Below are 13,676 nucleotides of genomic sequence, written 5' to 3'. Positions count from 1 at the left end.
CTATGTCACAGCTGACCGTGACCGAGAGTTCCTAGGGGGCGGCGCACAATTGGCTGAGCGCTGCCCGGGTAGGGAGGGCTTAGGTCGGCAGGGGAATCCACGGCTCACCGCGCATTAGCGACCCCTGTGGCCGATAGGGCGCCTGTGGCTCTGCAGCGGAGCCGCCAGATCTGTGTTGTCCTCCGGCACTATAGGTCTGGTAGCATTGCTGTGGATCTGCAGTGCGAAAAATGACGGCTTGGAAGGAGCACGTTTCGGAGGACGCGTGTTTCAGCCTCCGTTTCCTGAGTTGGCGGGGGGGTTGCGAGCGGTGAGCCGGGGATACAGATAATAATTGGGCATGCTAAATTGGGGTGAAAACCGGGGTAAAAATAATTGGCGACGACTAAAATAAAATTAAAAAAAAAAAAAAAAAAAAAAAATTAAAAAAACAAAAAACAAAAACCCAAACCAAGGAAAGACCTTCTCGTTAAAATCTTTTGGGATCTGTACTACTGTATCATAAGTGTCAGGTACCAGGCTACACTATCCCCTCCAACCTTCAAAAGGGCAAGCTAGATCAAAAGTTTCAGGTACACTGGGGTAAGATCCTTAAGAAAGCAAGTGACATCTAGTCTTGTGCATGTTATTTATTTATTAATAACAGTCCAGCCTAGCACAGTGCCATTGGCATGGTATCAGAGGCAAGGACAGGCCGGGGATCTTGTCAAGATGACAGCGCAGTGACAGGGGCTGCATGGGGCTCAAATACTGCTGAGCTACTGACCCGTCAGCACTATGAACATCTGTCGCCCTCCTTACACTTACCCAAAATACAACATGATCTCTGCACTGTCAACAGCTCCTGTACATCTTACTCGCCCCTGTCTCCTGTCTATCTGGATCAAGGCGCATGCTGAAAAACTTGATTTTCAAGGCGCTTGACAAATTGCTTCTGATGTGCAAGGATAACAGTTTATTTAACCCCCATTTTTCTTCCCCAATTTGGATTCAATTATGTTCCGATCACATGGTCTGCTCTGGTCCCGATAGGCTCCCGGTCACTTCTCTGCTCCCCAGGGCCTCTCACTCACCTCCCAGTGACAGAAAGGCCTTCCAGTTTGTTTGCCTTGGCTTAGTCCTGGCCGGCGAGCCTAGATTATTTTTCCAGCGTCTGCCGTGTGGAATAACATTTGAAAGTCTGTTACTTGATGGTGACTCAGGCTGAACTACACACCCGCCCCCCAAAACACACACACACAGACAAACACACACAGACACACACACACCCCTTACTCAGAGCTGACCTAAACTCCAGTTCACTCCAACACCGCTTGGAAAATCCTCCAGATCAGATTTTCCATTCCCAACCACATCCCCCATATGCTTTAGCACAGCATTGTAACCAGTATGTGCCTTAGCTTTTTAGAGTTTAAAAAACTAATTGGAAGCAGTTTCAATGTATAACCCTGCATGGTTATTGCGGTGCAGAGTGGTAATCTGAAAGTGAACTCATAAGACCTTGACAAGAGCAGACAGCACACAGCCCCAAACCGTGTCATGGAGGAGACTAAAGAAATGCTTCCACATTCACACACCCAGCTCTGGACACCAAGTCTGTGCCTTACTGCCTGTGGAAAAGACTACTATTCAGTATAGGCTCATGAGCACTGTACTAAAAAAAACACACCTGAGAATGCACCTGAGAATGGTAAGCACAGGCAGTGGAAAGATAGAGAGTTTATCAACTTAAGTGGCCTAAAACAAGAGATTGACTCAACATTAGGTCTTATACAAAGTCTCACCAGTTTTGTAACCTTTCTCATTTCAAGCAAAAACAAAACCTTAATATGTTTAACTGTGTTAAATGTTGCAGCTAATATAATAAATCCATAATCCATAATCCGAATACGCTATAAAGCCTCAAATGTCTACTTTTGAAAGAAACATGTTTTAGTAAACACTGCACAAAGGGAGCCTACTACGTTACCCCCTGCGCCATTCAAATGCTTACAGCTGAAATAATGATAAAATGCAGTTGCCAGTTTGAATTGGTTTCAAAAAGTGAACAGGAAAAAGTACCATAAGGTAGCAGTGGTCAATTCAGGAATCACTGTATTTTGTTTCATTTAGGACAATACAGTAAGTTTAATAATATCAATTATGCTACATTTCTTCTTGTGCCACAAACAGTCAGGCTCAATTAAACCATGAACTGAATAACAGGCTTTGGAAGGTCCCGAAAAACTCAAATCATGATGCTGACTGAGACCTGCTCAGCTTGTGTGTGTTCATGTCGCTCGAATTCGAGGCAGTGTCTTAATATACACAAGGTAAGAGGCTTCCTGATAAAGTGATCACACCATCAGTACTTGAGGAGAAATCCTCCAGTGCAAATTGGTATTTGTATTTTTTAACAAGAAATCTAATATACAGTGACTGGCATTGACTGCTATAGCAGTGTGCTTGTTTGCATTAACTGCAGATTGGCATGGGCCCTATGAATAGGCAGACCCTTGCCAGATTCCCCTAAATTACTGTTTTTATTGGTCTTCATTAAACTTCTTTCCCAATATTTCGATTATATTTTATTGTGCAATAAAGGACTGTGAAATATCCATGTTTACTCATGCTTTAAATTCTTCTAATCTAGAGTGCAGTTCACAAACTATATTCTAATACCATCTACAACCCCGAGAGAGGCCCTACCCAGCGCCTGCACAGACTGATACAGAGCCCTGTGGTAATGCAACCGACCCGTTGGCTGCCTTACTATATTTATGCATTTCAAGTCAATCTAATATATAAAGTGCTAATTGACTTCTGCAGGGTTGTGATGAAGTGGAACCCCAAATTTAACTCTTGGGTTCTAAGAATAAATACCCTGATGACTCTGAAACCATACCGGCCCCGAGTTACTATTTTAGATTCCAGATTTCCAGTATAGCTGCTATGCTGTGACGCTCAGCATTTCTAACTGCACCAATCACTCCTGCGATGTGCAGTACATGCTTTTGTATAAAACAGGCTCTCAAATTGAAAATAGTGTCATTGATGAGTGCTTGCTTATCCAGAATACTAAACACTTTCCTGTAGCAAAATCACTTTCCTATTTATAAGCATATACATTTATAAGCATATTCATGAATCATGTTGTCACCACTAGCCGATCAGAGCACTGCATTTCAAATATACGTGCTCTAGCCTCCTTTGTTGTTTTCAAACAATGTATCTCACAAGGACACCAGCCTTCCACAAGCTCTGAACAGGATCCAGAGTTTTCCCCCTCAATGCTGACAGAAAACCCCACAATTAGAAAATTACAAATTCACAGTGCAGCTGTGAACATCCAAAAGCAAGGCTACACAGAGGCAATATGAAAATATCACATATGAACGTAGTGCAAATGTTGAGAAAGAGAAGAGGCCGTTAAGCCCATAGAGGCCCTTTGCAAGCACATCGTTGGCCCCAAGGCCGTATATCAATTTTTGTGCCCCCTTTACTCCTATTTCCATGCTAACATTTCAAGTCAAATCTAGAAGTGCCTATAGGCAGCTGGCCCGCCTGATTCAGTGAGAACACACACAGCTCAGTTCATTTTTTCTGCTGGTTCAATAAAAGAGTTTGCTGTTCTGTGCAGACAGGAATTAGGACTATTACAGCAGCTAGTGTTTGTTGGTATTGTTGCCGTGGTGACGGAATAGGAAACTGGTGCAATGTTAGCAGCTGTGCGAGAAGAGACAGAGTCAGCAGTGGAGAATGGAGAGTAATGAAATAGAGAGAGAAAGGAGGGAACAACCCCTGATAACAGCTTTTGACATGTATTGTCTTAGGTCGGGATAACTACATCACTGATCACCTGGTGTACTTCAAACTTGCATATCATTCACATATCATGAAGGATTGCATTTGGGCCTGGTATTTCAATGATTCAAATCAGAAGTCTGGCATGAGGTTTGTAACTGGAGGTACTTGAGAGAGCACATTTGGTTGTTTATATACAGGTACTGTAATAATGTTACAACCTCACACACTGCACAGCAGATTTTAACCACAGTTCCACATCTCAGCCACAGTCAGAGGCCGCAGTGATATAGTGCAAAACCACCCAATTTTGTCACTCTGGTGTCCAAGTAACACCCAAAAAACAGGTTTATTTCTTTGTAAAGCTAGCCGTCTCTATCCTGCAGAGAAAGAGGTGAATGTGGGTTTGGATGGAGTTCAGAGTGGATGGAGTTCAAGTTTTTTTTTTAGTGCCTGGATTAGCATAATTGTGTGTAGAACATTTTGGGCAAGATTTAGAAAATGGGCAAAGGCAAAAGGCTTTATAATGACTAACAGACCTCTAATGCTGTCAACACATCACATTAAGAGAGAGACACAGTTAATCACAAAATACCAACCAATAAATAAAATAAAAAGCAGGATCACCCCCTAGCCGGGACTAAATCAAAATCAGAGCCATTACAAAAGTATAGCTTGAATTTAATTCAGGCCTCTCTATCATTAAGCCATGAAACAACTTTTTTCTTTCCCCAGGAACTATTGAAGCAAATCTTAAGCAAGTTTAAACCAAGTTCCTCACATCAAAAATGATGTTGTTACTTGTACTCTTAACACAGCTTCTAAAAAAAGTCACAGCTTTTCTTTAAAAGTTGCTTGAGAGTAGTCTAGTGTTTCCCTCCAGTGAGAAACGTTGACTGATGCTTCAGTACAGTACATTACAGTACAGAGCAGTACAAGTTGTTAATTGAAGGCAGCTTGTTCACCACCTAACCACCAACTGAACTGGCACACAGGGTTCCTGAAATAGCTGCTGGTGTGGTGATGACTCAGTGTTGTGCTGCTTTCCTGGATTTGCACACAGATTTTACATTCCAGAGCCGTTGCTGAGCAGAGCTCTGGTTCTTCACAACTGCCTGTGGGATGCTTTCATATATAATTTCTATTGTATTGTACAAATTGCCAAAGCTAATTAGTTTCTTCCTTCCACTTTCCAGATTTAAACAAGCCTGCCCCTCGCTGCTCAGTGAAAAAAAAAAGCAGCTGTTATTGTGTGCACTGCTCAAATGCTATGACCAAACTGTAGTATAACCTTATCTGGCATATGGTACAAGTTAAGTGGTCCAGTGGTTAAAAAAAGGGGCTTGTTACCAGGAGGTTCCAGGTTCAATCCAAGCCGCAGACCCTGAGCAAGTCACTTATAATGCACAATACAGTGCCTCCTCTTTATTTCTAACAAACACACATAAAAAACAGTGACATATTGACAACAGTGAGCTAGTGAAGGGCCTTTAAAACAGGAAAATATTTACTGCCAACATGGCATGACTGAATTAACCACATTGGTGAATTATTGAGTTGTGAAATAGGTGAGTACAGTATATGTTTACATTTTCAAATTGAGTTGGAGAATGATCTAAAACAAATTACAAAGTTACCTTAGGGATGAGTCATGAATTAAAAAAGAAAAGGAATTTAAAATAAGCTTGGTCACAGTGTGGTTATACTGTGCATTTACCATAGTTTACGCTGGTTTGCCAGGTTTATGCATAAGCTTTACTATACCTCACTATTCTTTACAATGCTTACTTACGCTTTACCATGCTTGCACTATGTTTTATTACACTTTGCTATGCTTTTACTGTGCTTTATCACACTTTGCTATGCTTTTACTGTGGTAAACGTGTATAAGGATGACCATTCTGCACATCAATACCAGAGAATAATGACTAAATTAAAAATCTTAAAAATGATGCATCTTTCTTGGTAATATTTGCTCACTATACTATAACGGACTGTTTGATACAATGGGGGTTTGTTTTATATAAAGTCAAGCTCTGCATGCTGTCTGCTTGTAACAGATAGAGATTTTCAGCTTACGGGGTCCCCCCTAGAAAATCCTTTAAAATGAAGTAAATACTGTAATACGCACACTTTATGAGGCTCTCTGGTGGGTGATCTATCAAAGCTCATTTGATTTATCACATGAATTCCCAGCCACTGGAAATGTTTCATTTTGCTGAGAGCTGCTTTCATAGGTTTTCATGGCCCTAAAGCAAGTGCTCAAGTGCTTTTTTGTTGTAAAAAAAAATAAATAAATAAATTCAATTTGCAGATTTGTTTTATTTTGAGAGCAAATAGCACAAATCACTGTTCTTTTCATTGTATTTTGTAGGTACATATAGAATGTCATGGTGTTTCCCTTTTGGTTATTTTATGTAACATTATAGTAGTGAGTCTATGAGATGTCTTTATCATAGTGCAGTAAAGCATTCTTTTATCAGGTACTGGGCAAGATCAAGGCCAACTTCTTAATTCCTTAATAAACCTTCTCTGGGATGGATTGACCGTTTGGGGGAATAGGTTTTAGTTTGACCTAAATACAATGGATAGTTTCAGGGGAGGTTTTTTTTTTTTTTTTTTTTTTTTTTTTTAATTCTCCCTAGTCTCTTGGCAGCCCCTGAGTCAGTTTTGACCCCGGTGCAGAAAGAGGCAGATACTGGCTGTGAGCAGCTATCTGCAGCACGAATCTCTTTCTCAGAATACAAACCCTGACTCTCCTGTAGTGCATTGTGAGAAGTCAATACACAGTTAGCACTTGATCATAAACAGTAGGGCAACAAATGAGTCGAGTTAATCAGCCCTGGGGGACCTAGAGAGCAGTTCTGTTAGCTTTCTCCTATTAACAAAAAAATAATTTACATGTCGACAGCTGCTAACAGTAAACAAGTTACGGGCCTGCACTACAACAAGCCTCTAGTGCTTGAATTTGTGACACAATGTGTTCCAGACACGTCACAAACTTGCATAAGTCTCAAGTCTTTACAAGTCATACAGCACATACAAACGCAGGTATTCAACAAATACAAAAACATATTTGTCCACTTGACTTTCCTCAGAGTTAAGGATACTGAAATCTACAGAAAAATTCACCCAGGCTGTACATTTTTTTTTTTTAGAATAACTAAATTTCAAACACAGTGAAGTTAAAATTATGAAATAAATGAATAAATAAATAATGCTACTTATTGTAAGGCTGGCAGGATTGGGGAATGCCTTTAATATTAGCTTATCTAGCCTGCAGGGATTGCTTGAAAAGGGACATTGTGCAACACACACAGTATCATTTACCAGTGAGAATCTCACTCAAATTGGAAACGCATGTCTGATTGTTTGGCGGATGTGAAGGCTTTTTCCATTAAAGTGCATCACTGTTTAATATAAAATTAGGCCCTCCCTGGCATTTTTGTGTTGTAACTACACATGAAATTCTTGTGTAATTACTGGACACTTGAATATAATGGAATTGAATTGGAATTGTTATAGGGGTGCGCAATGGGGACAGGACTGTTTGTCTGGTATGGCTCACCTGTTGCAGGGGCTCTGTCTCCACTGTTTCTACGGGCGTGACCTCCCTTCTTTTCAGTAGCCGCACACATAAACACAGAGTGACCAGAGATACCACGGAGATCCCCAAGTCTGGAGCCAGCAGACGAGATGCGTTTGAGAGGTCACCTAGTGAGAGTCTGCCACAGAAACACACACACTCATTTATTACACATGGATGGAAATAAGACTGGAATTGCATTCATTTTAGAAAAGTGAACTTTATAGTTTCTAATAACAGCAGGTGAAAGATTTGTCTCCATTAGGTTAAAAGTGCATGTGATGTATGCAGAGTGGAATGTAAGCAATCGCTAATGGAGGATTATCTATTGTTAGTTCTACAAACAAGACAGACCTTTTTCAAAGCAACGCAGAACATTCTAAATCTCCAGTCTTTCCATGGAGGATTTTGATTTTCGTTCTGTGTTCGATTCTGCATGCTTTGCGTACCTGGTAACCCCAACGTGCCTCGAAAGGGTCTCCCACGTGCTGCCTGCAAAACAAGAACCACCTCATGACCTTTTCTGAAATCCAACACCTTCCATGCATTCCAAACGCTGACACAGATGGAGTATATCAGTATACAGATAAGTAGGGTGTCAGATTTTCGGGTTTTACCTAATTTAACCCGATTTCTCCCCACGAATGCTTTTTTTTGGGTTAAACCAGAAAACTCCCTGAATAGGCACATACTGTATACGAATAAACGCATGCGCAGTTATCTGTGATTCAAATGCAACAGAGCAGAACTGGCACTGATGACAGTAAACCGATTTACCTATTAGAAAAATGTGGCTTCTTAGTGTATATATAAGATTTTTCATAATTACAGCAATATAGCTTTAAGGTTTTTGCTTTTTTTGCACACTTTTCTTCGCAGTTATTTGTTTTATGAGTGTGTGTTTAAGCCAAGAGCATTTAGATGCTACAGTTGATCGTTTCTCTTTGTAAAACAGCATGGAGTTGTTTAGTTTTCCCATATGTTCTGTGTGCAATTGTACTTTCAACTCCACTACAAAATAAAACTTGACTGGAACGGAGAAATGTCTCCATATACAGTATGTGTGTGCGTGTGTGTGTGTGAGAGAGAGAGAGAGAGAGAGAGAGAGAGGTCAAAAGTTTGCATACCCCAATGTGTGGAAATATACATACGTTGGGGGTTTAAACTATTGACGACAACTTTGTCAACACTTTGTGCTTAAGCATTTGTTTATTTCTTTCTAAATATATTTATTTACTCAGTTTTTACCGCAAAGAGTGGAGCAGCTCAGAGGCAGGGCCGGGAGATTGTACTCACAGTTGTGTCCCAGGATATCGTCCAGTCCCGGGACTGTGTGCAGGCAGATCTGAAAAACCACATGACCTAACAGGAAGACGATGCTGGTGCCAAACAGGGCCTTGATGAACCGGCCTGTGTGACCTGAAAAAAAAGAACAAAAGAAAATAAGTGTAATTAGCATATTCCAGTAGAAAAGCCCATCATATTACCTCAAATTCAATGAAAGAAACCCTTTTCTATGCTGTACAACGCAGTTTTAATGATTTCAAACAGTAACCTGTCTTAATATTGCCACCCTAAATTGTATTAGCCAAACTTAATTTGACTGTATTTTCATTTGTGTGGTGATGTTAATAAATGGGTCTATAAGTAACCCATAGGGGGAAACCCTAGACAGATTATTATTGAGTTAAAGAGTGGCAGTGTTTAGATCATTTACATAGACTCCAAAGAAGCCACTGTTGTTTGGTTCCACAGCATGATCTATTTGACACTGTCACTTACAAATTCTGTTACGGAAACACATTTCTGATTACATTTCAAGCTCTAGCTGAATGACTATTTGAATATTTGCCCCCAGCACTACTTAATATCCTTAAATAAACAGTTGTTAAAGCGATCTCCCGGTTAGCTATGAAGCTGTGCAAAATATGGGTTTTCCTAACTTAAACAAATACTAGTGTGATCAGATTTTTTTTTTTTTATTATTAAATCTTTTTCACATATGAAAAAGGAATAGAAAGTTAAAATTGGTCAGTCACAGGTCCTTATTAAATAATAAATGTTATAAATGTTGACACTAAACACATTGAAACCTAGAGCTCCGCTCACCTCAGCGGCACTCCTAAAAATATCAACTCTCTTTGTTAAGGAGTTAAAAAACAGCTCTCTTAATGCCAGAGCAACAAAGGAGCTTGTTGTAGAAAGGTGGCAAGCAGCAGTGAGCACACACCCATTCACGCTAGTGCACCGCATGGGAGGCTTTTGGCGGCTTTAGGTTGGGCAACACCAAATTAGCACACAACAATTAGCTTTACTTTTCAATATCTTTTATACAGATGTTTTTTTTAAGTGTCCCAGCACAAGGTTTTTGTTGTTGTTGTTGTTGTATTTTTTATTATTCCTGCTGAAGGCAATTTTTCCAGTTCTATTTATTCAATAAATGTAATACATTAAATAAATAAAAACGTGTTTATATACAGCTGTGGCCAAAAGTTTTGCATCACCTAGAATTTTACGATTTTGAGACATAATAAAAAAAAAAACTATATGATCATAAGTTAGATCTTTTATTTAACATCATGTAATCAATGAAACAAAATAGTTCACTCTATGTTCCTATCTCAAGTAAGATAAATAAATATCCTGCTAACAAATTGATAATTTAGCACTTTCAAAATGATTTATTTTCATTTATTTGAAAAGAAAAGTTAATGGTGCCGCCACAGCTGTACTTTCTAAAGTGATTTATCCAGTCCTGGGTTGTTAAAAAGAAACCACTGAATGTTTTGTGGCCATAACTTGTGAAAGAAATGTCAAATGAAATTTATATTTGTTAAATGAAGTTAACAGGCCAATAAAGTTTTGCTCCACTCCCATCAGGGGCAGTACATTTGTATTGGCAATGCAGCACTGAAAATTCTACAGTAAAGTTATGGAATTTTGAAATGAACTGGGTTCCATATTTGCAGCCACCTCTGGTGTTGTGTGTCACGACACCAGTACATACCTACAGTCTGGGGAACTGTACCTCTGCCCATATTCCCGACTCATTAGTTCAGCCGCATCTGTTTGCAAGTTTCAATAGGTATTGAAGTCACTGACATCACCATCATCATAATAGCATACCAAAACTAAGGTCAAACCAGACTGACTTGAGATGGTATCTGGAACATAGAAAATTTGAACGAACTGAACTGCTCCAGTTTTTGCTTTGTTTATTCACAACATCTGTCTCTGGGAATTGTAGACAAAAGCTCAGTTACATTTGGAGGCTGTAAAGCACAGCTGCATTTATTGTAGCTTGCTTTCCATTCAAAACCCGGACTGCCACTCAAATATACCCTTGAACCTTTTGTTTGCCCTTCCACAATTGCATAACTATTTGTTTTATCTTCCTGCAGCTTTTGTTTTTCTTTCACTCATTTAGTTCATGTTGCCATATCAAAACCAGTTTTTTAATATTCTTTCTGACATTAAAAGGAAACAGTTAATGACCCATAAAACATACAAACAATTCACATCCACATTCCAGTCCAAACCACAACTCATGGTTACTCGTGCTGCAAATAATCTCCCCCCCCACCCCCACCCCTTGCTGTCAAGTAAGATAAAGCAAGCAGCAACATGATGGTCAGATTCTCCAGAAATTACGAGCAGCAGCAGCATCAGAGGGTAGAATAATAACTGTATTTTTCAACTCAGCCAATCATTCAAATCTACTCCTTGAAACCCAAAGAAAACCTGGCATTACTGACCATTACGGACACTAATATTTACAAAGATAACAGGCAGAGGCTGGGCGTGAACCGAAGATCCTGCACACGACAAGCGAGTGTCTTAACCACAGCAACAGAGGACAGAATCCGTAATGGCAGTGATAACTTGGAACAAAATATTATTAAATCCACCCTAGCATTGTCTGGTGAATAGAATTTAAAAAAAAAAAATCTGTGATGTGGCTTTCTCTGCCTTTTAAAAATGAGCAAAATACTCCCAATTCACCTTGATGAGCCGTCAATGAAAGATTGCAGTTTTCAAGTGCGTTAAGCACCATCGTGTAAAACCTCCTCATCATTTCTTTTAGTTAGCCTTATTTATTTATTTATATTTTACAAAAGTCTTTTTTTTTTTAATTTCTCACTAGGTTTTGTGGTTGTTTTTTTTTTTTTGGTATTTCAGGATAAAGGACAGAGGCATCATACTTAAAATGTCATGCCAGCTATCGTAGGCACACATGAAAACTCATAAAAGACATATCAAAATAAACACAATCAACAACCAACAAACAATGTAGACTTGAGAATTCCCCAGGCTGCTCTCGGTTTGTCTTTGTGTGGCTCCCAGAAGTTAGTCTTGCAAGTAAATAATTCAGATTTTTTTCAATTGGGGCATTTTATGTTAGCTGTATAGCACCATTAATTAAGTGAGAAGGAGAGAAGAGTTGAGTGAAAAATTTGTTAAGTCACCAAACTAAATATATTCAGAAATATTCAGTACACAATGCGAACATGGTGCATACAGTGATAATCTTACCAAGGTGTCTGGAGGTGCAACACCTCAATACCTATTGCAATACCAGGTGCAATACATTTAGTCTAACCCAGGACATCCCACAACATTCAGTTTTGCTCTAAATAAATCAATATACCGTGTTCATGTTGTTGGGGTTTATATTTGTCAGGTAGTATTTCTCCTCACAGGATATATTATTATTATTATTATTATTATTATTATTATTATTATTATTATTATTATTATTATTATTATTATTATTAATAATAATAATAATAATAATAATAATATTATACACACTACTGGCTGGGCTAGATAGGAACCAGATTCAGGCCTGTCTCCTATGCCAGGACATCTTCACTGCACCACACACTATATTGCAAGTAATTCACCTGACTGGACCAATCTAGTTCACACCAGGTCTATTCACAGACTGGTTGGAAATGCAGCCAATCTCGAGGTAAAGGCCAACATTCAACCTGCCACAGTAAAACAACCTTCACGAGTGTATCAATAAAGCCAGATTAAAACGTTGGGCCCTTCGGTAATTTCCTTTAAAAGAACTCAGAAAAACACAGCTCTATTATTAGAGCCCCCGGTGGGTGTTTATGTTTCAGAAGCCAGCAAAATACAGAAGGGTGCAATTCATTTTCTTTTCTTAACGCAAACAGGAACTGATATGAGCCAAGAGGTTTGGAGTGCCAACGGCTTGATAACTTGGATAAACAGACCTCCGAATTGGACAGGACGCTGGGATGGCCCCAGTGTGTGTCACTGCTTTCCTTTGTGCTGTGGGAAGGGTCACATGCTCGCAAACCACAAGGAAAAACCCTGAGTAAACTAAATATAAAATATGAAAAGCATACATGCTAAATATTTGCATATATTAAAACTAGTCCCCTATTAATAAATGCATATAGAAGTAATAACTATAAGGGTGCCTACATTATCTATAGAAAGTGTCCTTACATTTGTACCTCAACTGATATACATGACACACTCAATATACTGTATACTACCCAGAGTCTCGATAATGTCTAAATATGTATTGTATGTATATGTGTCTTAAAAAACAGATTGAATGTTGCTACTTTTTTTGGTATCTGTTCCGTCTATTGGTTTAATCATCCACTCTGAAGATCTTAGTGAAGCTGCCTCTTTCAATGCACCAAGCATAAGAATCCCAGACCTCCTAATCCCCACTTCCCGCGGATATCTGAAAGCATTAACATTTCAAACAATTTTGTCAATATCTGTATTTAATCTGTCAGTGCCCTTTCAGTCTGTTTGAAGCGGTTGTATCCTCTCCTGAGACCTGTCTGCGCAGGCAAGACCAATTAAAAACGGTAGTTCAGTGTGACCTGATTGTTAACAGTTAACTGATCGTTATTTGTATCATCATCATCATTAAACATTCCGCATCGCACAGCCATCAGAAAGAAAAACAACCTTTCAATTGAACTGAAAGTGATCCCTTTTTAGAAGACTCTTTATTATATCAAATTTGTTTGTGAACTGTCCTAGCCTGTTAAAATTCAGCAAGTCTTCCAAAGTACAACAGCTTCCGGATATAGAAACCAGTGTTAGAGAAGTTCTCTTACCTCGTATGGTGCGTTCACTGGGTCCTGGGAACCATGGCAACAGCAGCAGGTAAAGAAGATAAACTAATGACAGGGCATTATACCGGAGCAGACAGGCTGAGGACAGAGACATTAAACAGTGTTAATATGGCAATACCAGCCATGCATCGGAATACTGTACAATAGACAGCTAATACACTTCTTGGTTAAAATAT

At 39.2% G+C, this 13,676-nt stretch overlaps 1 protein-coding gene across 4 annotated transcripts in view; it reads right to left on the bottom strand.

The window, feature by feature from the left end:
- LOC117424207 (piezo-type mechanosensitive ion channel component 1-like) overlaps positions 1 to 13,676 on the bottom strand; it is a 59,354-nt gene that overhangs the window by 25,068 nt on the left and 20,610 nt on the right. For all 4 annotated transcript variants that reach the window (XM_034040361.3, XM_034040364.3, XM_034040362.3 and 1 more), the window contains exons 2-5: positions 13,483 to 13,578; positions 8,666 to 8,788; positions 7,819 to 7,861; positions 7,352 to 7,508 (exon numbers count right to left, since the gene is read on the bottom strand). In XM_034040361.3, the coding sequence (XP_033896252.2) occupies positions 7,352 to 7,508; positions 7,819 to 7,861; positions 8,666 to 8,788; positions 13,483 to 13,578 (419 nt within the window). The remainder of the gene's footprint in view (positions 1 to 7,351; positions 7,509 to 7,818; positions 7,862 to 8,665; positions 8,789 to 13,482; positions 13,579 to 13,676) is intronic.

Source organism: Acipenser ruthenus, chromosome 19 (genome assembly GCF_902713425.1).
Source record: "Acipenser ruthenus chromosome 19, fAciRut3.2 maternal haplotype, whole genome shotgun sequence".
NCBI classification, from domain to species: domain Eukaryota; kingdom Metazoa; phylum Chordata; class Actinopteri; order Acipenseriformes; family Acipenseridae; genus Acipenser; species Acipenser ruthenus.
This window is presented reverse-complemented; position numbering and strand designations above follow the sequence as displayed.